The sequence below is a fragment of the Narcine bancroftii genome, chromosome 1 (assembly GCF_036971445.1).
Source record: "Narcine bancroftii isolate sNarBan1 chromosome 1, sNarBan1.hap1, whole genome shotgun sequence".
Lineage (NCBI taxonomy): Eukaryota > Metazoa > Chordata > Chondrichthyes > Torpediniformes > Narcinidae > Narcine > Narcine bancroftii.
Window position 1 is genome coordinate 489,870,271 of NC_091469.1, and position 25,451 is coordinate 489,895,721.

At 47.8% G+C, this 25,451-nt stretch overlaps 1 protein-coding gene across 4 annotated transcripts in view; it reads left to right on the plus strand.

Annotated features, from left to right (window-relative positions):
* mroh1 (maestro heat-like repeat family member 1) overlaps positions 1 to 25,451 on the plus strand; it is a 144,529-nt gene that overhangs the window by 92,964 nt on the left and 26,114 nt on the right. For 3 of the 4 annotated variants that reach the window (XM_069915113.1, XM_069915114.1, XM_069915115.1), the window contains exons 23-31: positions 948 to 974; positions 2,652 to 2,774; positions 6,306 to 6,385; positions 7,500 to 7,635; positions 17,382 to 17,477; positions 18,530 to 18,634; positions 18,865 to 19,000; positions 20,044 to 20,156; positions 24,789 to 24,941. In XM_069915113.1, the coding sequence (XP_069771214.1) occupies positions 948 to 974; positions 2,652 to 2,774; positions 6,306 to 6,385; positions 7,500 to 7,635; positions 17,382 to 17,477; positions 18,530 to 18,634; positions 18,865 to 19,000; positions 20,044 to 20,156; positions 24,789 to 24,941 (969 nt within the window). The remainder of the gene's footprint in view (positions 1 to 947; positions 975 to 2,651; positions 2,775 to 6,305; positions 6,386 to 7,499; positions 7,636 to 17,381; positions 17,478 to 18,529; positions 18,635 to 18,864; positions 19,001 to 20,043; positions 20,157 to 24,788; positions 24,942 to 25,451) is intronic. The other variant, XM_069915116.1, reaches the window with a different exon arrangement.

Below are 25,451 nucleotides of genomic sequence, written 5' to 3' on the forward strand. Positions count from 1 at the left end.
TCCTCTTGCTTTAAATTATGTTATTAATTCTTTAGACATATTTTAAAAACCTATCTTCCAAAGTTCACAATTAAATATATCTATCTTTGAATCACAATATAGACGACACTTTCCTTATTCTAATATATCCTAATTTCAAAGTATCATCTTTCAAAAGCATGAGCTACAACATTCCAAATTACAAACTCTTTAATCCAACAAATTCAACTCTGTGCATGTTACTTTATGTAGCTTTAATTCATTGATAAAACGAATAAACATTTTGCATAACATTAAGACTTTCATAATGATGAGTAACAAAGCATTTGCTGTATGATAGATATATAAAACGTATATAAAGCCTAAACTTTAAAGAGATACATAATGATATTGAAAGAGACAAAAAAAAAGTATTTAAAGTAAAACACAATTAAAAGAAAACTTTCTCGTGCTCACACTTCCTTCATATCTGGTTGAATAGTAATGAGCAAGCCATTAGTCTGTGTGGATATTACCACGTATAACATCATAATCACCATGGTAACACTACAAACAATAGCTCTGTTAAAGAGATAGGCACAAAGTTAACTAAGAGTGAAAAAACACAAGGTCTTAACCTTTACAACTGGGTCGCTAGCACTGTAGTAACATTGTGCTAACTGCTACACTATCCAAAGTGTACCAAAGGTAGCATGGATTTAATGAGGAGGGAGCTTCACTCTGTGCCTGACCTTTTAAGTGGGTGCTGAGATGGTGCTGAGGGAGAGTGTGTGATGGGACGGTGCTGAGGGAGCTTTACTCTGTGCCTGTCCCCGCGAGTGTGTGACGGGATGGTGCGGAGGGAGCCTCACTCAGTAACATTGTCCCTGCCCTGATGGTTTGTTCGTTGCCTCCATTGCCTTGAGTGTGGACTGTTGCTTGGTGCTTTAACCAAGGGATTTGCTGATTTCCTCTCACTTGTCTCATAGGTTCTGGGCATTAAAGTTGAGACCAAGGTACAGTGTGACCCTCGGGTCCAGCGCTGGCGGTTTGTCCTCTCTTCTCCCCTCTGGAGGAGTTGAACCTTCCTCTCATTCACAGCCCTGCTAACCGCTCTGTCTGAACCTCTGCTCTCTATCATTGTGTGATCACCAGGGCCACTGGCTTCGTGCTGCCTGTCCTTTCCCATCGCCCTCTCTCCAACCTGTATGCATCATTCCCCGTGTTGAAACGAGGACTGGGCTGAACGTTCTGGAAACCAGCAGCAGGCAAGGACACATTTGTAAAAACATAAGGCTGGAGAAACCCAGCTGGTCACACTTTATGTAGCAAAGATAAAGACACATAGCTAACCTTACAGGCTTGAGCCCTTCATCTTTATTTATTTTTGGTATATAAAGTACACTGACCAGCTGAATTTCTCCAGCCTTGTGTTTTTATTTCAATCACGGTGCCTGCAGACTTTCTTATTGTAACTTCCCAAGAATGCATTGGTGCTGATCTCAGTCGTCCCTGATTCAGTGCTAGAGGAAGGCAGGGTACCAGGCACACCGAATCAGGGAGGAGACCTTTCAGCGCCTCCTGGATGCATGAGAGGGTCAACCTGCCAGGACGGGCTCTTTATCGTCCACCGGCCCCTCTGCCTCTGCCTGCATTCTCTGCCAATGGCTCTTGCATTGGCCCCTGCCAGCCTGTCAGGGCCAGGCAGCCCGCCCAGTAATTTTCTGAATCCATGCTGCTTACCCGACTGCATTGTTCTGATCCCAAGTGACCACAGCACTCACCAAGATTGAACTGGGTATTTTTCTTGCTCTAGAGCCATGCAGCATTGAGTCATGGCATGGAACAGCCCCATCGGCCCAGCCCTCCTCTGCTGTCTGGAGTGGAAATTCTGAGCCAGTCCCATTTGCCTGCATTTGGTCCATCTCCCTTGGACAGCCTTCCCATCCAAAAACCGGTCCTAATATCTTTTGAACACTGTAATTTTATCCACTTCTATAACTTCCTCTGGCAGCTCGTTCCAGATACAGACAACCCCCTGAGTAGAAAATGTTGCTCTTGAGATCCCTCCTAAATAGACCATCATATCTGCTCAACCATTCCATCATGAGCTGATCCATTCTCCCACTTAGCCCTTCTCCCCATAAGCTTTGATATCCTGACTATTCTGATACCTATCAATCTCTGCCTTAAATCTCTCCCCTCAAGCCTGTGCCCTATGGCTCTAGAATCGTCTCCTCTGGGAAATAGACCGAACACTCACTTTACTTGTGTCCTTGTAATTTTGGGAACCTCTGTTAGGTCAACTCTCAGCTCTCGGGTATAAAGACCCTGCCTGTCTAACCTCTCCCTGTAACTCAATCCTGGCCACATCCTAAGGAATCTCCTTGACACCCCTTCTATCTGACTGATGTGGGATGAGATTGATTGCAGGCTGAGGGCGTGAGTTGATCTGCCAGTTCCGAGGGGTACCCTTCCCCACTGCCACGTGAGGTGGCTGACGTGTGAGACCTGTCTCTGCCCCCGACCCATGCGACCATTTCCTCCATCTGCCCACCCGGAGTGTTTTTTTCTCATCGTTTCCGAATGGTAACCCTTGCTCTTCAGTCTGCACTAACCCACTTGCTGCCGGCTTTCTTGCCTGTGCTCCTGATCTCGCTGTTGCCTGTCCCGTGACTTTTCTCCTTCCCCAGGACCTGACCATCAAGCTGAGTCTGATGAAAACCCTCACCCTGATCGCCAGAGCCATCCACGCCAACAAGAAGACCCATCCCTACATCTTCACCCAAAAAGGAGAGCTGCTTCTCTTCTTGCAGGTGAGAGGTTCAAACCCAGGTCAGATATCAGTGCTGGGTGTGCATTACACTGCACAGAATACCCAGGTGCAAAGGAACCTGGGAGACCTCCTGCAGGACAGCCTGAAAGTAAACCTGCAGGTTGAGTTGGTGGTGAAGAAGGCAAATGCAATGCAGAGGAATCGAATCTAAGAGCAGGGATGTGATGTTGAGGCTTTATAAGGCCCTGGAGAGACCTCACTTGGAGGATTGTGAGCAGTTTTGGGCTCTTCATTGAAGAAAGGATGTTCTGACATTTCAGAGGGTTCACAAGGATGGGGTGATGATATGAGGAGAGTTTGACGGCTCTTGGCCTATATTTGTTGGAATTTAGGAGAATGAGGGGGGATCTCATTGAAACATTTCAAATGTTGAAAAGTGTGGACAGGGTCGATGTAGAAAGATTGTTTCCCAGGATGGAGAGTTGAAGACAAGAGGTAACAACTTGAGGATTGAAGGGCAGCCACAGAACAGAAAAGCAGGGGAATTTCTTCAGCCAGAAGGTGGTGAATCTGTGGGTGGTGGTTGTGGAAGCCAGATCATTTGTTGTATTTAAGGCAGAGTTTGATAAGACCTTGATTAGCCAGGACATCAATGGTTATGGGGAGAAGGCTGGGGTGAGGGGAAATGGATCAGCTCATAATTGAATGGTGGGGCAGTCTCGATGGGTTGCATGGCCCATTTCTGCTCCTATGTCTTATGCTATTAAAAAGAAGCAAAGGAGTCCCCTCAGAGACAGAGGGTCCATGGATTTTCCTCCAACACTCCTGCAGGTGTAGCTGCACAGACCCCTGTTCGATCCATCGGCAACCTGAGCTGCAGATCCAAACCACCATTACGACCAGGAATCCTTGGGGCCCGAGGTCCTTCTTGCCCTCAGCACCTCCTGATTCCCACAAGCCAGTCTCCAGCAACCCGCAGCCTGTGTGGGACCTTCAGCCGCTGCTTTGGTCACCGTCCTGTAGGGTCATTTCCTCTGCTTCTCCTTCTCAGCAGGGATTGTTCACCCTGTTTCTGGTGCCCTGCACGAGTCTCAATAAAGATTTTGGCCTGAAACGTCACCCATTATTTTTCTCTCAGTGATGCTCCTCCAGTGGATTGTGCTTAGCTTCAGATTCCAGCGTCCACAGACACCTGTGTGTCTCATAGACCATAGAACATTACAGCACAGTCCAGGCCCTGTGGCCCATGATGTTGTGACATCTTTCATACATACAGCACAGTAACAGGCCCTTTCGGCCCTTAAGCCCATGCTGCCCCATCGCACCCAATTATCCTACGACTCCCGGTATGTTTTGAATGGTGGGAGGAAACCGGAGTCCTCGGGGAAAAGCCACACAGACATAGGGAGAATGTACAAATTCCTTATAGGCAGTGTGGGATTCGAAGCCCTGTCCTGATCGCTGACGCTCTAACAGCGTTGCGCCAACCGCCATGCTAACTGTGTCACCCATGTTAAGCTACATAAACCTGGTAAATCTCTGCACCCTCTCCATGGCTTCCAGATCCTTAACTGTAATGAGCCGACCAGTACTGAACATAATGTTCCCAGTCATAAGAAAAGCTCACAGATTTAAAAATTGGACAAAATAGACAAAGACCAACAGCAGTGGGAATAGATTAGAGAGACCAACAGGACACGAAATTTTCCTTTCCTTTACTATATTTTATTTCTTTAATTGTTTTGTTTTATTTTGATGTTTTTTTTGGGGGGGGAGTGGAATTACAAGTGAATTGATATTAAACTTGAATCTCAGAATCGATTTGTACTAAAAGTATGTGTAACACGTTAAAAATGATTGTGTTTTCAAAGGTGACACCACGATTGTTTAAAAACAAATCAAATTTTACAAAATAATTCTGATTTCATTTGATGCAATTTTTGAGGTGTTAAGTATAGTTGATAGGGGATTATATTGAACTAAGCTAAATCTAACATTTATTATGAGACCGTGTTCTGTACATCCTGGACTGCATGTTGTGGATGGCACTGGGACTGTGTTTCTGTACATCCTGGACTGCATGCTATGGATGGTGTTGGGACTGTGTTTCTGAACATCCTGGACTGCATGCTATGGATGGCACTGGGACTGTGTTTCTGTACATCCTGGACTGCATGTTGTGGATGGCACTGGGACTGTGTTTCTGTACATCCTTTTTCTGCATGTTGTGGATGGCACTGGGACTGTGTTTCTGTACATCCTGGACTGCATGCTATGGATGGCGCTGGGACTGTGTTTCTGTACATCCTGGACTGCATGTTGTGGATGGCACTGGGACTGTGTTTCTGTACATCCTGGACTGCATGTTGTGGATGGCACTGGGACTGTGTTTCTGTACATCCTGGACTGCATGTTGTGGATGGCACTGGGACTGTGTTTCTGTACATCCTGGACTGCATGCTATGGATGGTGCTGGGACTGTGTTTCTGTACATCCTGGACTGCATGTTGTGGATGGCACTGGGACTGTGTTTCTGTACATCCTGGACTGCATGCTGTAGATGGTGCTGGGACTGTGTTTCTGAACATCCTGGACTGCATGTTGTGGATGGCACTGGGACTGTGTTTCTGTACATCCTGGACTGCATGCTATGGATGGTGTTGGGACTGTGTTTCTGAACATCCTGGACTGCATGCTATGGATGGCACTGGGACTGTGTTTCTGTACATCCTGGACTGCATGTTGTGGATGGCACTGGGACTGTGTTTCTGTACATCCTGGACTGCATGCTATGGATGGTGCTGGGACTGTGTTTCTGTACATCCTGGACTGCATGTTGTGGATGGCACTGGGACTGTGTTTCTGTACATCCTGGACTGCATGCTATGGATGGTGCTGGGACTGTGTTTCTGTACATCCTGGACTGCATGTTGTGGATGGCACTGGGACTGTGTTTCTGTACATCCTGGACTGCATGCTATGGATGGTGTTGGGACTGTGTTTCTGAACATCCTGGACTGCATGCTATGGATGGCACTGGGACTGTGTTTCTGTACATCCTGGACTGCATGTTGTGGATGGCACTGGGACTGTGTTTCTGTACATCCTTTTTCTGCATGTTGTGGATGGCACTGGGACTGTGTTTCTGTACATCCTGGACTGCATGCTATGGATGGCGCTGGGACTGTGTTTCTGTACATCCTGGACTGCATGTTGTGGATGGCACTGGGACTGTGTTTCTGTACATCCTGGACTGCATGTTGTGGATGGCACTGGGACTGTGTTTCTGTACATCCTGGACTGCATGTTGTGGATGGCACTGGGACTGTGTTTCTGTACATCCTGGACTGCATGCTATGGATGGTGCTGGGACTGTGTTTCTGTACATCCTGGACTGCATGTTGTGGATGGCACTGGGACTGTGTTTCTGTACATCCTGGACTGCATGCTGTAGATGGTGCTGGGACCGTGCTTCCATATTATCGCGGACTTCGTGCTGGGGATGGTGCTGGGGTTGAGTGGATCACCTGGTGGAGTTGTAAACCTCTCCCTCATCTTCTCCTGGAGCCAGGATTGGATCCGTGCAGAGCCGACAGACGAGCTAAGGACCCCAATCCGGTTGCACGCTATCACCACCTGCACCCACCTACTGTATCCTGCCCAGCAGCTGGGGGTGGGGAGTGGTGCGATGAGGGATGGTGGGAAAAGGGGAGGTGAGGTGGGAGGGGGTGAGGGGATAAGTGCAAGAGAGGGGAGAGGAGCAGGAGGAGGTGAGTGGGGAGGAGAGGAGGAGTGAGTGGGAGGGAATGGATGGAGTGGGCAGGTGGGGTGTGGTGTTGGGAGAGCGGGAGGAATAAGGGACGGGCAGGAGGGGAGGAATGGAGAGGGAGGATGAGTGGGTGGGGTGGTTGGGGGGAGAGGAGGAGGAGGGGCGTGTGTGTGGTGAGGGGGAAGGGGCAGAGGAAAGCAGGGGACGATGGAGGAGTTTAGTTGTGTGGGAGGAGCTGTCAAGTGATTTCAATCCCTGTGCCCACCCAACCCTCACCCCTTTGTCACCTACCCCCTTACTCTGACCCTTTATCCCCTCGCTCTTTACCCGTTCACTGTGACTCCTTACCCCCTCACTGTGACTCTTTACCCCCTCGCGGTTACTCCTTACCCCCTCACTGTGACTCCTTACCCCCTCACTGTGATTCCTTACCCCCTCACTGTGACTCCTTACCCCATCACTGTGACTCCTTACCCCTCGTTATGACTCCTTACTCCCTCGCTGTGACCCTATACCACCACTCTGTGACCCCTACCCCCTCCCTGTGACTCCTTACCCCTTCACTGTGACCCCTTACCCCCTCGCTGTAACTCCCTACCCCCCTGATGTGACTCCCAACCCCCTCTCTGTGACTCCCAACCCCCTCGCTGTGACTCCCAACCCCCTCTCTGTGACTCTTTACTCCCTTGCTGTGAACCCCTTACCCCCTCACTGTGACTCCAAACCCCCTCGCTGTGACCCCTTACCCCCACACTGCCCACTACCTCCACTCACTGTCCCCCACTCTCACTCACTGCCCCCATCCCCACTCACTGCCCTCACCCCCACACTGTCCCCTCACCCCTGCTCACTGCCCCACTCACGCCCTCACTGCCCCCCCTACCCCCGCTCACTGGCTCCCCCACCCCTGTTCTCTGACCCCTTGACCCCTGCTCTCTGCCCCCCCCCCCCACTCCCTCTCTCAGTCACCTCGCTCCGCTCCTTGACATGACACAGTAAGCTGGAGCTCCCTCTGGGCCCGGTGGAGATCTTCGAACTGATCAAAGTCTCCATCAACGGTGTGTTTGGACTCCCACCTCTAGCGACCGACCAGGACAAGGACGAGTCTGCGGTAGAGCTGAAGGAGAGGGAGGTGAGGAATGGGACTGGGGTGTGGGTGGTGATGAAATGGGGGCAGTACTTGAGGAGCCTTCTGCAGGGACCTCTCCCTCCGTGATTCCCTCATCCACTCCTCCCTCCGTGATTCCCTCATCCACTCCTCCCTCCCCACCAATCGCCCCCTTGGGACCTATCCCAGTGACCACAGGAAATACTCCACCTGCGCCCACACCTCCTCCCTCACCACCATTTGGAGCCCCAAACAATCCTTCCAAGGGAAGCAACATTTCTCCTGTGAATCTGCAGGGGTCGTCCACTGCATCTGGTGTTCCTGTTGTGGTCTCCTCTACATGGGAGAGACTGGGCACAGATCGGGAGGTCGCTTTGTTGAGCCTCTCGGCTCTGTCCGCCGCAATAGTGTGGACCTCCCAGTGGCCACCCATTTCAATTCCCCGTCCCATTCCCTTGCTCTCTCCGTGGTCTCGTGCACTGCCAGACTGAGCCCATCTGCAAACTGGAGGAACAATACCTCATCTTCCGTCTGGGCCCCTTCCAACCAGATGGCATTAACATTGACTTCTCGGAGGAGTCACGTGATGGAGTAGTGGCCGGACGGAGAACTCCAGCCCTCTCCAGAAAAGTTGGGAAAAACAAGAGAAAATACAAAGGCACAGAAATAAAAGTTAAAGAAAAGTGAGTATAAAGGTGGAAAGAAGATGGAGACAAAAAAAGAAAAATCAAAATCAACAGAAAGAAGAGAGGAAGAGAAGACAACGGAGGAAAAAGGTGAAGGCCTTACCTGTCCGAAGAAGCCCGCTGTGGAGAGAGGAGCCCGCATCCTCAGGTTGGTAGAAAAAGAACTACAACAATGACTCGCAGAGCCGAGTAAAAGTGTGCAACCGCGCATGAAAAAAAACACACCGACGGGAGGGGGGACCAGCTGGGGAGTCGATCTCCACAGCCGGCAACGACAGCTGCAGAACACCTGCAGCAAGAAGAGACCACAGAAGACAATGGAAACAAGAAAGAAGAGGAGGAAAGGGCATCAAAGAAACAACAGATGGCCAACCCAGAGGAAGAAGAAGAGGAAGAATACAGTGAAATAGATAAAGGGAAAGGCAAGGTAAAGGATATACTTTCTCTTGTTAGAGGATACATGGAGTCATTTAAAGAATGGCAAACACAGGAATTCAATGATTTAAGAAGAAGAATAAACAACACAGAAGAGAAAGTGAATAAAATAGATATGACCTTAACAGAAATGGGAAAGAAAATGGACAAGATGGAAGAGCGAGCAGTAGCAGCAGAAATGGAGGTAGAAGACTTAAAAGAGAAATTGGAGGAATCTAATAAAAAAACTAAAGAGACACAAGAACTGTTAGCTCAAAAAATAGATATAATGGAAAATTATAACAGAAGAAATAACACAAAGATAGTGGGCCTTAAGGAAGATGAAGAAGGCAAGAATATGAGAGAGTTTATAAAAGATTGGATCCCTAAGACCCTAGGATGTCCAGAACTACAGCAAGAAATGGAAATAGAAAGGGCACATAGAGAATTGGCCTCTAAACCACAACCACAACAAAAACCAAGATCTATTGTAGTAAAATTCCTAAGATATACTACAAGAGAAAAGGTACTGGAGAAGACAATGGAAAAAGTAAGAGAGGGCAACAAGCCACTGGAGTACAAAGGGCAAAAAATCTTCATTTATCCAGATATAAGTTTTGAACTCCTAAAGAAGAGAAAAGAGTTCAATACAGCAAAGGCGATTTTATGGAAGGGTATAAATTTATACTGAAGCATCCTGCGGTATTGAAAATATTTATTCCAGGACAACAAAACAGACTATTCTCGGATCCAGAAGAAGCATGAAAATTTGCAGAACAATTACAAAAATAGACTGAGGGATGAAGACGGGTAATGAGGGTAAAAATGACCACGATTGATATGTATGCGGGTAAAGAGGTACAAGAGTGAATAGAGACAATGTGCATACGTGAATGTATCTGTAATTAGAGGAAAATATAGATAGTATAGACAAGAATTAATAAGGGAAGGTAATGGAATAGAGAGAATAAGGAGGGAATTAAAAGAGTGACCTTTGTGACATATGAAAAGTGAAATCTTTTCTGGGGGGGGCTGGGTGGGGGAAAATAGCGGTCACTGCAAAATCAGTTGACGCTTGCGAGTGGATTCGCAAATCCAAATGGAGAGGGGAGATGTGGTTGTCCGACAACTCAGGAGGGGAAGGGGAGATTGGGGATAAAGAAGATAGAAATAGGAGAATAAGGAAAATGTTGGATGTTGTAGGAATGTTGTCTTGTAAAGAGTTGAAAATAAGAAAACAGAAATGGAAAAGGAGGAAAGGTAATGATGGAAAAACGGAAAGAGAAGATAAACAAAATATAAAATGGCTACGCTGAACTATATGACTTTAAATATTAATGGAATACATAACCAAATTAAAAGGAAGAAACTACTAAATTTACTGAAAAAGGAAAAAATAGATATAGCATTTGTCCAAGAAACACATTTAACTGAATGGGAGCACAAGAAATTAAAGAGAGATTGGGTAGGACATGTAACAGCAGCATCGTATAATTCAAAAGCAAGAGGAGTGGCTATATTAATTAGCAAAAATGTGCCATTTAAAATAGAAGAGGAAATAATAGATCCAGCAGGGAGATATGTTATGATAAAATGTCAGATATATTCGGAGCATTGGAATCTACTTAATATATATTCACCTAACGAAGAAGATCAAAAGTTTATGCAAGATATCTTTTTGAAAGTAGCTAATACGCAAGGGAACATACTAATAGGAGGGGATTTCAATCTGAATTTGGATTCAAATATGGATAAAACGGGGAAAAAAATTAACAGGAAGAACAAAGTAACCAAATTTATAATTAAATCAATGCAAGAAATGTAACTTGTGGACATATGGAGGAAACAAAACCCAAAAGAAAAGGAATACTCATACTACTCGACTAGACATAAAACATACTCAAGAATAGACCTATTTTTGTTATCAGCTCGTATGCAGGATAGAGTAAGAAAAACAGAATATAAAGCTAGAATGCTATCGGACCATTCACCCTTAATACTGACAGTAAAGCTAGAGGACATCCCTCCAAGAATGTATAGATGGAGATTAAACCCCATGCTACTTAAAAGACAGGATTTTAGAGAATTTATTGAAAAACAATTAAAAATGTATTTTGAAGTAAATACGGAATCAGTGGAAGATAAGTTTATACTATGGGACGCAATGAAAGCATTCATTAGAGGACAAATAATAAGTTATGTAACCAAGATGAAGAAGGACTATAATCAGGAAACAGAGTAGTTGGAAAGGCAAATAGTAAATATAGAAAAAAAATTAGCAATGAAGGAAGATACAACTAAAAGAAGAGAATTGGCAGATAAAAAAAATAAAATATGAAACATTACAAACATATAAGGTAGAGAAGAATATAATGAAGACAAAACAGAAATATTATGAACTAGGTGAAAAGACGCACAAAATCCTAGCATGGCAGCTTAAGACAGAACAAGCTAAGAAAATGGTATTGGCATCAAGGAAAAAAGACAAACAAATTACATATAATCCAAAAGAAATTAAGGAAAGCTTTAGAGAATTCTATGAACAATTATACCGAACTGAAAACGAAGGGAAAGAAGGGAAAATAGATGAATTTTTGACTAAAATTGAACTACCAAAACTACAAATAGAGGAACAAAATAAATTAACAGAACCATTTGGAACAGTAGAAATACAAGAGATAATAAAAAAATTACCAAATAATAAGACACCAGGAGAGGATAGAATTCTACAAAACATTTAAAGACTTATTAATTCCGCCCCTCCTGGATGTAATCAACCAGATTGATGAAACACAAAGCTTACCAGATTCATGTAAAACAGCAATAATTACAGTAATACTAAAACAAAGGAAAGATCCACTCTCACCAGCGTCATATAGACCAATATCTTTGCTAAACACAGATTATAAGATAATAGCTAAACTATTAGCAAACAGATTAGCAGAACAGGTACCGAAAATGGTAAATTTAGACCAAACTGGATTTATCAAAAAAAGACGCACAACAGACAATATTTGTAAATTTATTAACTTAATTCATGCAGTAGAAGGAAATAAAGCACCTACAGTAGCAGTTGCTTTAGACGCAGAGAAGGCCTTTGACAGAGTAGAATGGAATTATTTGTTCAAAGTATTGCAAAAATTCAGTTTACCGGAGAAGTATATTAACTGGATTAAAGCATTATATAAGGGACCGTTAGCGAAAGTGACAGTAAATGGACATGTATCAAAGCAATTTAACTTAAGCAGGTCAACGCGGCAGGGATGCCCACTATCACCGTTATTGTTTGCGCTAGCTATAGAACCACTAGCAGAATTAATAAGAATAGATAATAATATAAAAGGAATAAAAATAAAAGACAGGGAATATAAAATCAGTCTATTTGCGGATGATGTGATAGTGTACTTAACAGAACCAGAACTATCAATAAAAGAATTATATAAGAAATTGAAGGAATATGGAGAAGTGTCGGGATACAAGATAAACGTAAATAAAAGTGAAGCAATGCCTATGAATAACGCGGATTTCTCAAAATTTAAGAAGGAATCCCCATTCAGATGGCAAACGCAGGCAATAAGATACCTAGGTGTACAAATAAACAAAAATCTAGGCCAATTATATAAACTCAATTACAATCCACTAATGAAAAAATTACAGGACGATTTAGAGCATTGGAAAGAGCTACCACTAACACTGATAGGAAGGATAAACTGTATTAAAATGAACATTTTTCCAAGGATACTATACTTATTTCAGGCATTGCCAATACAACTGACAGAAAAATTCTTCAAAGAGTTAAAGAAAATAATAAGGAAATTTTTATGGAGAGGGGGGAAACCGAGGATAGCACTAGATAAATTAACAGAATGGTACAAACAAGGAGGCTTACAACTGCCAAACTTCAAAAATTATTATAGAGCCGCACAATTAAGATACCTATCAGATTTTTATCAAACAAGGGAAAAACCAGACTGGACGAGATTAGAATTAGATAAAATAGGGGAAAAGATACCTGAACACATATTATATAAATGGGACGAAAAATTGGTACAACATAGAACTTCTCCAGTATTACACCATTTCCTCAATATTTGGAAAAAGATTCATGTAGAAAGAAATAAAACAAATTATCATTTACCAAAACTAATATTGACGCAAAATAAGCTACACCCTTTTACAATAGACAACCTTTCCTTTAGAAAATGGGAAAAAAAAGGGATTAAAAGAATAGAAAATTGTTTTTTAGGAAGTAGATTCTTATCCTTTGAACAAATGAGAGATAAGTACAATATAACTGGAGATACAGCGCTGGCATATTACCAACTGAGATCCTACTTGAAAGATAAATTAGGAAGCAATTTGAGTTTACCAGAGGGAAGTAACCTTGAATATGTGATTACAGATACAATGTTAATCAAAAGATTTATAACAAATATGTATATTAAACTGCAAGAAAAGGAGAATGAGGAAACAAATGGTAAAACTAAACAAAAATGGGAACAAGATTTAAATATAAAGATAAAAAAGGAAACATGGGAGAAATTATGTTCTGGAACGATGAGAAATACAATAAATACGAGGCTACGTATGATACAATATAATTGGTTACACAGACTATACATTACACCGCAAAAGTTAAATAAATGGGACCCAACAGTATCTGATAGATGTTTTCGATGTAAAAAAGAAATAGGAACAACAATTCATGCAATCTGGACATGTGAGAAAGTAGAAAAATTCTGGGATGATCTCAATCAGATATTAAATAAAATAACAGAAAACAATATACCAAAGAATCCAGAGTTCTTTCTCCTAAGTAACATAAAAAATAAAGAATTTGGAATTGACTTGGAGGATGCACAAAAAAGATTTGTTAAGATAGCCCTAGCCGTAGCAAAAAAATGTATTATGTCAACCTGGAAATTGGAAGATAATTTGAAAATACAACAATGGTATATAGAAATGAATAAATGTATTCCATTAGAAAAAATAACATATAGTTTAAGAAATAATATTGAAATATTCGAACAAGTATGGGAGCCTTACATTAAATACAATAGCGAAAACCTACCGGGAACAAACATTACCTAAGTTGATGGAAGGAGAAGAGAAGAAAAGAATGGACTCAGTAGAATTTCTGGTGTATTTTTGTTGAATGACAACATTGTCTGACTGGCTTAATGCAACCTAGATTGTATACCTAAAATGGATGAGGGGGGGGTGGGGGGGTGGCTTGGGAGGAGGGAGTGGGGGGGGGAGAAAAAGTCACTGTATATGTGTGAAAAAGAAAAAGTGTATATCATGGCTAACGTGATTTATGGTGTGAAAAATAAAAAATTTAAAAAAAAACAAAAAAAAACATTGACTTCTCTGGTTTCCGTGAACCACCCCCTCACCCCATTCGGGATCCTCTGACTAAAGAAATTTTCCCTATCTCTGTTTCAAATTGACGCCCTTTTATCTTGAAATTATGCCAAGAATCCCCTACCATGGGAAACATCCTTGCCACGTGGACTCCTACAGGGCCCTTCATAATATTTAGGACAAAGACTTTTTCCTGTATTTGCTCCTGTGGTCCACAGTTTTAAATTTGTCATCAAACAATTCACATGTGATTAAAGTGCACGTTCCAGATTTTGTTCAAGGTTATTTTTATATGTTTTGGTTTGACCATGTAGAAATTACAGCATTTTTTATACATAGTTCCCTCATTTCAGGGCACCATAATGTTTGGGACATAGCAATGATAATTACAATATATTAAAGTTGTCATGTTTAGTGCCTTGTTGCATATCCCTTGCAGGCAATGACTCCTTGACGTCTGTGATTCATGGACATCCCCAGGTGCTGAGTATCTTCTCTGGTGATGCTCTGCCAGGCCTCTACTGCAGCCATCTCCAGCTCCTGCTTGTTTCAGGGGCTTGACCCCTTAAATTTTCTCTTCAGCACATGAAAGGCGTGCTCAATTGGATTTAGATCAGGTGACCGATTTGGCCATTCAAGAATTTTTAGCTTTTATAAACTTTGTTGCTTTAGCAGCCTGTTTGGGCCCATTGTCTTGCTGTAGGATGAAGCACTGACTGTTGAGTTCGGAGGCATTTGCTCGAACTTGAGCAGTTAAGATGTTTCCATACACATCAGATTCATTTTGCTCGGACCATCAGCAGTTACATCGTCGATGAAGATACATGCTCCAGTACCTGTGGCAGCTGTAGATGCCCAGGCCATGACACCCCTGTGATAGTACAGATTCTATCACCAATGTGTCTTTATACAGATTGTAGTGTAGGATGACTGTGATTGACTGAGTGTAGCCACACCTACTGGCAGGTCTTAAAGGGTTGCTCCAAGCCAGACCAGGTCATTCTGGACTGGTCGACCTAACATAGAAACATAGAAAATAGGTGCAGGAGTAGGCCATTTGGCCCTTCAAGCCTACACCGCCATTCATTTTGATCATGGCTGATCATCTACTCAGTACCCTGTTCCAGCTCTCTCTCCATACCCCCGATCCCCCTAGTCACAAGTACTAAATCGAACTCTCTCTTAAATATAGCTATGGAACCGGCCTCAATCACTTCCTATGGCAGAGAATTCCATAAATTCACCACCTTCTGAGTGAAAAAATTCTTCCTCATCTCAGTCCTAAAGGACTTCCCCTTTATCCTTAAACTTAAGCCTGTCAAATCCCTTAAATATTTTGAACGTTTCTATTAAATCTCCTCTTAATTGTCTAAACTCCAGCGAGTACAAGCCCAGTCGTTCTAGCCTTTCTTCATATGCAAGTCCCGCCATCCCTGGTATCAATCTGGTCAACCTTTTCTGCATTCTCTCCATGGCAATGATGTCCTTCCTCAGATAAGGAGACCAAAACTGAACACAATACTCCAGGAGAGGTCTCACCAAGGCCCTATACAACTGCATCAATACCTCTCTGCTTCTGAACTTGAATCCTCTTGATATGAACGCCAACATACCATTCGCCTTTTTTACTGCTTGCTGCACCTGCCAGCCCACTTTTAATGACTGATGCATTGCGACACCCAGGACTCTTGGCATCTCCCCTTTTCCTAATTGGATACCATTAAGATAGTACTCAGCCCTCCCATTCTTTCCTCCAAAGTGGATAACCACACACTTATCCACATTATATTGCATCTGCCATGCATTTGCCCACTCACCCAACCTGTCCGAGTCACCCTGCACACTCTTAATAGCCTCTACACAGCTTACAATGCCACCCAGTTTTGTGTCGTCTGCAAACTTGGAAACGTTTTCTATTTCCTCATCTAAATCATTAATATATATCGTAAATAACTGGGGTCCTAGCACTGAGCCTTGTGGTACCCCACTAGTAACTGACTGCCATTCCGAAAAGTACCTGTTCATTCCTACTCTTTGCTTCCTATCTGTCAACCAATTCTCTATCTACCTCAATACCATATCCCCTATACTGTGTGCCTTAAGTTTGTATAGTAATCTCCTGTGTGGGACCTTATCAAAAGCCTTCTAAAAATCCAGGTAAACCACATCTACTGGTTCTCCCCTATCCACTCTACTAGTTACATCCTCAAAAAATTCAGTAAGATTAGTCAGACACGATTTTCCCTTCATAAAACCATGCTGCTCTGACCAATTAATTCACCACTTTCCAGATGTGCCCCAATCACATCTTTAATAACTGACTCTAACATCCTGAACCCCGATGTCAAGCTAACCCGTCTATAATTCCCTGATTTCTCTTTCCCGACCTACATGTGATATGCTCCAGTCTTTTAGTTAATAAAAGCCTTGGTTTGGATCAACAAGTCTTTGGTTCTTTCGACGCGGTCTACGACCCCCACCACGTTTCACAGATGAGGTGGAATGTCTTGGATCTTGGGCAGTTCTTTTACGCCTCCACACTCTGCTCTTGCCATTGCTCTGACACAGATTAATCTTGGTCTCATCTGTCCACAAGATCCTTTTTCAGAATTCTGCGGGCTCTTTTAAATACTTCTGGGCAAACTATAATCTGGCCGTCCTGTTTCTGTCGCTAACCAGTGGTTTGCATCTTGCAGTGCAGCCTCTGTATTTCTGTTCACGAAGTCTTCTGCAGACAGTCGTCATTAACACATCTGCTCCTGCCTCCTGAAGAGAGTTTCTGATCTGTCAGGCAGATGTTTGGGGATTTTTCTTCATTATGTTGAGAATTCTCTGCCATCAGTAGTGGAGGTCTTCCTTGGAATACTGAGCTCACCTGTACACTCTTTGTTCTTAGTGATGCTCCAAACTGTTGATTTTGGTAATCCTTAGGTTTGAACGATGTCTCTTTCAGTTTTATTCTTGTTTTTCAGCCTCATAATGGCTTCTTTGAATTTCATTGGGCATAACTCATGTTGAAAAATGGCAACTACAGACTCCAAAAGTGACCAAAAGCTTATAAACAAGCTCTCTTATATCGGCACCAATAAAGCAATTCAACATACCTGAGTACTGACAAACACCCGTGAAGCCAAATCTCCCAAACATTATGGAGGGCACTGAATATATCTTTACCTCAGACGGACACTGTGAGACTTGCTGGGTTCATCCAGCATCTCTGTTTTAAATCCGTGGTAGCGGTGACTACCTCTCAGGTCTGTCCCAGCTGGTGACGAAGCAAAGGCTTTCCCTGTCTGTTGTCCTTAGGTCTTGTATATGGAGACGCTGTCGGCCCTGCAAGATCTCCTGAAGCAAATCCTCATCCAAGACCTCTGCCCTGATGGCCTCGCGATGGTGTTCAAGGTATTGAGGGGAGGGTGAGGGGGGGGGGGTGGAATGCACCCACACCACAGGCCTCTGAACCTGTCCCAGATCCATGCTGGTGTTTTGGAGATGGTCAATCCTGGTGAACATCCAACCTCGGCACTGTCAGAGACTGTGGTGGATCTTTCAGCCCATCACAGTGGTGCTGGGGCCAAGGGACCACATCACTGTGGGGGGTAGGGATAGGCATGGATCATGACGGGACTGTCCCCTTGCCCCCGGTCTTCACAGAAAAGACCCCGATCCTCCCCACCACCCCCTTCCCCCATTGTCAGAATCTTCCTCTTCCCCCATTGCTCACTGTCCCACTGTATGGGGCTATATGAATGGGTAGGCTGGAGCAGATGGGGGCCGGTGTTTGTGAACTAAAACTCAGATTTCAGATTTATTGTCAGAGTACATACCTGACATCACATACAACCCTGAGATACTTTTCCCTGCAGATAAGTCAGAATTAATAAAAAAACCTGACTCAATGTACACATAATCAAATAAAGAAATGTAAACAAACTGTGCAATACAGGGAGAACAAAGAAAATCCATAAAGTGCACAAGTAAGAGCCCTTAAATGTGTCCCTGATTGAGTTTGTCGTTGAGGAGTCTGATGGTGGAGGAGGAGCCGCTGTTCCTGAACCTGGTGGTGCAAGTCTTGGGGCACCTATACCTCTTTCCTGATGGCAGCAGCGCGAACAGCATGTGCTGGATAGTGTGGATCTTTATAATGTTCTAGTCTCCGTCCATCCATCTCCTCACCCTGCCATGACTCCCCCTCCCTTCCTCCCCTCCTTCTCACCTCTCACCACCCTCCCCCTTCTCCCTCCCCTTCTCCCTCCCCCTTCCTATCCCTGCTTTCCCTAATCCTCCTTTCCACACCCTCCCTCTTGTTCTCTTCTCCCCCCTCCTCTTATCTTTTCCTGTCCGACTCTCATGCTCTCCCCTCCTCTTATCTCTCTTTCTCTACCACTCCTCCCCTCCCATGTCCCCTCCTCTCCCATCCATTGCTCTCGCCCTCCCCCTTCCTCTCCCCGCAGCATCTCGAGGGCTGGATCACCTCCCCCAAGGCTGCCAATCGGGAGCGATCTGTTGTCACCGCCTCCAAGGTCCTGGCCTTCTACCTGGAGAAGCTCAACGTCCGGGTGAGTTACCGATCCCTACCCCTCCCTTCACTCGCCCCAAACCCTGGTGAGGGCATGGAAACCCCTGTCATTACCCCCCTTCCCCCGACCATAGCGTTACCCACACTGCTCCCTGATCTCCATCCTTCAGTGAGGACAATATCCCTGACCTATCTCTCCCCTCCCCCTCACCTCCCCCTCTTTTTCTCCCTCTCCCACTCTCTTTCCCCCACTCCCCCCCTCCCCCACAGACGATGGTGACTTTCCACAACCTGGGTTTGTTGATTGGACGGCTGGTACCCCGGTGTACGGATCCTGTGGAGTCGGTGCGCCGAGCTGCCCTGGACTCTCTGCTCACCCTCCTCTGTATCCAGCAGCGCTACGCTGGTGAGTAAGGGGCGTCAGGAGGCCAGGATGGTGGGGGGTGATGGGGGGGCAGTGTTGGCGACTGGGGAAAGGGGATAAGCAGGTCAAAGGGAAGGAGAGGGACATGGGCTGGGGTTTGGGGAGGGAGAGGGGATATGGGGAAGAGGATGTGGGAAAGATGGAAGTGGGGGTGCTGTGGAAAGGGGATGTGGAGGTTGAAAGATGGGATGGAGGGCGAATGTCTATGGAGAGGGAGTGGGAGGGGTTGAGGAGGGGGGTGCAAGGGGAGTGGCTAGGGAGAGGGACTGTAGTGGGGGGAGGTCGTGTGAAGGGGGTGGGATAGAGGATGCGGTGGGAGGAGGCTGGGAAGAAGGGGTTGTAGAGGGGATGCAAGGGTAGAGACTGGAGAAGAGGTGGTAGAGGATGTGGAAATGGGGTTGTGGAGGGTGGGAGAGGGGATGCGGGAGGAAAGAGTGGGAGAGGGAATGCAGGGGGATAGAGAGGCTGAGGAGAGGGTGTGTGAGGGGGAGAGAGAAGCTGGGGAGAAGTGGTGTGGAGGGTGGGAGAGGGGTTGCGGGAGGGGAGAGAGAGGTTGGGGTGAGGGGGAGTGTCAGGTAAAGGGAGGGGTCAGGGTGACAATAGGAGGATGGAGGGAGAAGGGTGGGGAGGGGTGAAGTTAAGCAGTGGGTGAGCGAGGGGGAGGGATGACAGAGGAGGGGCTGGAGAAGATGTATGGTCAGCATCCCCAGGGTTGAGGGGATACTGTAGAGGTGGGATAACAGGGGGTGGAGAAGGGAGAGAAGGTATGATGGATATCGGGATCAGGGATACCGGGGGGAAGTGGATAACTGGGATAGGGGGTTGTGGATACCTGCAGTTGGGGGATGCTGAGGGAGGGGGTGTGTGGGCAGTACCTGTAGGTAGGGAGAGGGGATACCCGGGGGTATGTGGGGGATGGGGTCAGGGGGTACCTGGGTATGTGGGGGTACCTGGTGGCGTGGATAACTGGGCACGGTGGTCCCGACGTGGGGGTCAGCCACCCACACTGAGTGCCATCTCCACAGGCTTCGCCCATGACCACCGGGATGAGTCGGTGGACCAGCTTCGAACCCTCTACCATATCCTGGACCGGACGGACAGTCAGTCCCTCTACCGTGCCTGCTCTGACATAGGCCAGGTGAGTCCAGCTGGTTTGCTGTCCTAGTTGGCACCTGGTCCCTGCGGAGAACAGCGTATGTGGATGGCGGGGAGAGGGGGGGATGGTGGATGGAGGCAGGTGGATTTGGGAGAGAGTAGGGCAGGTGGATGGAGGAGAAAAGGGGCAGATGTATTTGGGAGAGAGTGGGACAGGTAGATGGGGAAGAGGGGAGCAGGTGGATGTGCGAGAGGGGGGCAGGTGGATGGGGAGAGGGGGCAGGTGGATGGGGGAGAGGGGGGCAGGTGGATGTGCGAGAGGGGGGCAGGTGGATGGGGAGAGGGGGCAGGTGGATGGGGGAGAGGGGGGCAGGTGGATGTGCGAGAGTGGGACAGGTAGATGGGGAAGAGGGGAGCAGGTGGATGTGCGAGAGGGGGGCAGCTGGTTGGGGGAGAGGAGGGCAGGTGGATGGGGAGAGGGGGCAGGTGGATGGGGAGAGGGGGCAGGTGGATGGGGGAGAGGGGAGCAGGTGGATGGGGAGAGGGGAGCAGGTGGATGGGGAGGGGGGGGCAGGTGGATGGGGAGTGGGGGCAGGTGGATGGGGAGAGGGGGCAGGTGGATGGGGGAGAGTGGGGCAGGTGGATGGGGGAGAGGGGGCAGGTGGATGGGGGAGAGGGGGGCAGGTGGATGGGGAAAGGGGGCAGGTGGATGGGGAGAGGGGCAGGTGGATGTGGGAGGGGGGAAGGTGGAAGGGGGTCAGGTGGAAGGGGGAGAGGGGTCAGGTGGATGGGGGAGAGGGGGTCAGGTGGATATGGGAGCGGGGGCAGGTGGATGAGGGAGAGGGGGCAGGTGGATGGGGAGAGTGGGGCAGGTGGATGGGGAGAGGGGGGCAGGTGGATATGGGAGCGGGGGCAGGTGGATGGGGAGAGTGGGGCAGGTGGATGGGGAGGGGGGCAGGTGGATGGGGAGAGTGGGGCAGGTGGATGGGGAGGGGGGCAGGTGGATGGGGAGAGGGGGGCAGGTGGATGGGGGAGATGGGGGCAGGTGGATGGGGAGTGGGGGCAGGTGGATGGGGAGAGGGGGGCAGGTGGATGGGGGAGAGTGGGGCAGGTGGATGGGGGAGAGGGGGCAGGTGGATGGGGGAGAGGGGGGCAGGTGGATGGGGAGAGGGGGCAGGTGGATGGGGAGAGGGGCAGGTGGATGTGGGAGGGGGGCAGGTGGAAGGGGGTCAGGTGGAAGGGGGAGAGGGGTCAGGTGGATGGGGGAGAGGGGGCAGGTGGATGGGGAGAGTGGGGCAGGTGGATGGGGAGAGGGGCAGGTGGATGGGGAGAGGGGCAGGTGGATGGGGAGGGGGGCAGGTGGATGGGGAGAGTGGGGCAGGTGGATGGGGAGGGGGGCAGGTGGATGGGGAGAGTGGGGCAGGTGGATGGGGAGGGGGGCAGGTGGATGGGGAGAGTGGGGCAGGTGGATGGGGAGGGGGGCAGGTGGATGGGGAGAGGGGGGCAGGTGGATGGGGGAGATGGGGGCAGGTGGATGGGGAGAAGGGGCAGGTGGATGTGCGAGAGGGGTGCAGGTGGATGGGGAGAGGGGGGTCAGGTGGATGGGGAGCAGGTGGATGGGGGAGCGGGGGCAGGTGGATGGGGAGGGGGGTCAGGTGGATGGGGAGCAGGTGGATGGGGAGAGGGGGGCAGATGGATGGGGAGAGGGGAGCAGGTGGATGGGGAGGGGGGCAGGTGGATGGGGAAGGGGGTCAGGTGGATGGGGAGCAGGTGGATGGGGGAGCGGGGGCAGGTGGATGGGGAGGGGGGTCAGGTGGATGGGGAGCAGGTGGATGGGGAGAGGGGGGCAGATGGATGGGGAGAGGGGAGCAGGTGGATGGGGAGGGGGGCAGGTGGATGGGGAAGGGGGTCAGGTGGATGGGGAGCAGGTGGATGGGGAAGAGGGGGGCAGATGGATGGGGAGAGGGGAGCAGGTGGATGGGGAGGGGGGAAGGTGGATGGAGGAGAGGAGGGCATGTGGATGGGGGAGAGGGGGCAGGTGGATGGGGAGAGGGGAGCAGGTGGATGGGGGAGAGGGGGGCAGGTGGATGGGGAGAGGGGGCAGGTGGATGGGGTATGGGCAGGTAGATGTGGGAGGGGGGCAGGAGGATGGGGGATAGGGGGCAGGTGGATGGGGAGAGGGGGGCAGGTGGATGGGGAGAGGCGGGTAGGTAGATGTGGAGAGGGGGCAGGTGAATGGGGAGAGGGGGGCAGGTGGATGGGGAGAGGGGAGCAGGTGGATGGGGGAGAGGGGGCAGGTGGATGGGGAAGGGGGGCAGGTGGATGGGGAAGGGGGGTCAGGTGGATGGGGAAGGGGGGGCAGGTGGATGGGGAGAGGGGACAGGTGGATGGGGGAGAGGGGGGCAGGTGGATGTGGGGGAGGGGGGCAGGTGGATGGGGAGATGGGGGCAGGTGGATGGGGGAGAGTGGGGCAGGTGGATGGGGGAGAGAGGGGCAGGAACATCCAGAGTAAACTGGATGCCACACGTTTAAGGTGAAAGGGAAGTTTCCCACCCAGAGGACAGAGAGTATATAGAACATTCCAGCACAGTACAGATCCTTCAACCCCCAGTGTTGAGCCAACCTACTCCACAACAATCCAAGTTCGACAAAGTCTGCAGACCTTGATGAAGGGCCAGGCCCGAAACATGGGTTTTATTCTCTTTGTTAAATAAAGAATACTTCAGCATTTTTGTTTATTCCTCAACAATCTAAGCCCTTCCTCCCTCACACTCAGCATCCTCTATTGTTCTTTCAACCATGTGCATGACTGAGAGTCTCTTAAATGCCCCTAAAGTATCAGCCTCCATCACCAACCCTGACAATGTATTCCAGGCTCCCACCACCCTTGGTGTAAAAAAAACTTACCCCTGACGTTCCCTCTGAACTTCCCTCCCCTCACCTCGTACAGATGTTCTCTGGTCCCGGGAAATAGGTACTGGCCGTCCAACCCTGTCTATGCTTCACATAATCTTGTAGACCTCTGTAAGTCACCTCTCATCCTTCTCTCCAAAGATGAAAGCCTTCCTTCATAATTCAATCTGATTGAATTTTTTGAAGAGGTGACTAGGAATGTGGAATGTGGATGAGGGTAGCGCAGTGGATGTTGTCTATATGGACTTCAGTAAGGCCTTCGATAAGGTACCACATGGAAGGTTAGTTAGGAAGGTGCAGTCTTTAGGTATAAATTTTGAGATAGTCAAATGGATTGAACATTGGCTGAAAGGGAGAGGCCAGAGAGTGGTAGTGGATAATTGTCTGTCAGGTTGGAGGCCGGTGACCAGTGGTGTGCCTCAAGGATCTGTATTGGGCCCATTGTTGTTCGTTATATACATTAATGATCTAGATGATGGGGTGGTGAATTGGATTAGTAAATATGCAGACGATACTAAGATAGGTGGAATAGTGGATAATGAAGAAGGTTTTCAAGGATTGCAGAGGGATTTGGGCTGCTTAGAAAAGTGGGCTGAAAAAATGGCAGATGGAATTTAACGCTGATAAGTGTGAGGTGCTTCATTTTGGTAAGAAGAATCAGAATAGGACATACGTGGTAAATGGGAGAGCATTGAGGAATACAGAAGAGCAGAAAGATTTAGGAGTAACGGTACATCGTTCCCTGAAGGTAGAAACTCACGTGAATAGGGTGGTGAAGAAGGCTTTTAGTATGCTGGCCTTTATCAATCATTGCATGGAATATAGGAGTTGGGAGGTGATGTTGAGATTGTATAAGGCGTTGGTGCGGCCTCATTTGGAGTTCTGTGTGCAGTTCTGGTCGCCTAATTATAGGAAGGTTATAAACAGAGTGGAGAGAGTGCAGAGAAGGTTTACCAGAATGTTACCTGGGTTTAAGCATCTAGAGTATAGGGAGAGATTGGACAGATTAGGTCTTTATTCTTTGGAGCGTAGAAGGTTGAGAGGGGATTTGATAGAAGTATTTAAGATTATGAAAGGGATAGACAGAGTGGATGTGGATAGACTATTTCCGTTAAGAGGAGGAAAGATTAAAACAAGAGGACATGAGTTAAGAATTAAGGGGCAGAGGTTTAGAGGTAACATGAGGGGGAACTTCTTTACTCAGAGAGTGGTAGCCGTGTGGAATCATCTTCCGGGAGAAATAGTGGCGGCGGAGTCAATTGTATTATTTAAGAAAAGGTTGGACAGGTATATGGATGAGAGGAAGATGGAGGGTTATGGGCATTGTGCAGGGAGGTGGGGCTAGAAAGGGGTGTTTGGTTCGGTGCAGACTAGAAGGGCCTAATGGCCTGTTTCCGTGCTGTAATTGTTATGTTATGTTATGTTATAAGATGCGTTCTCCAATCCAGGCCACATCCTGGTGAATCTCCTCTTCCCCCTCTCCATGGCTTCCACATCCTCCTGTCATGAGGTTACCAGAGCTGAACACAATACTCTCAGTGTGCTCTGACCAACACCGCGGAGCCAGCTGCCAGGTCAGGTGGTGGAGGTGGAAACGGTTACAATGCTGAAGTAGATGGCCGGGTTGGGGAATGTATAGAGGGATACAGGTCCTATGTAGGGGGGATGGGGGTTGTGTGGAGACGTCTCAAATGATCATGGGCCGAATGGCCTGTTTCCGTGTGGTACCTCCCTCTGGTTCTGACTGCTGCCTTGTCCCCAGGTGATTGCGAAGTGCCTTCCGCAGGGACAGCTGCACCCTCTGCTCCTCCTGCTCTTTGAGGGTCTGCTCGATCCTCACCCCAACTGCTCCAGCGCTGCCTCCGTCGTCATCAACACCCTCGTCAGGATTAGAGGCAGCAGCTTAAGTGAGCAGGTCAGTGACCGGTGGCGTCAGTCCGTTGTTGTGTACGTGAGTGCAGTGCACGGGTATGCTGAAATTCCTACTTGCTGTGCCATGCAGGTTGGTCAGACACACCAACGAAAGCGTGAAGTAAATTACCACATGAGAGAAACATTTAATTTTAATTTACAGTAACAGGCCCAAGCCATTCAAACACCCCAATTAACCTACAAATCCCCGTACCTTTTTGAAAGGTGGGAGGAAAGCGGAGCACCCGGAGGGAAAAAAAACCCAGGGAGAACATGTGAACTCCTCACGGATAGTGCCGTATTCGAACCCGGGTCGCTGGTGCCGTAATAGCATTACGTTAACCGTGCTTCCCGCAAGGCTAAACGAGAAAGTCTGCAGGCGCTGGAGTTGAATACAAGACACGAGACGTGCTGGAGAAAACGGGTGGTGATCTCTTACTCTGGTTGTACGAGCTCTCGCGAGTCTGTGCTGGAGAAACTCAGCAGGTCGTGCAGAACCTGAAGGGGAACCAAC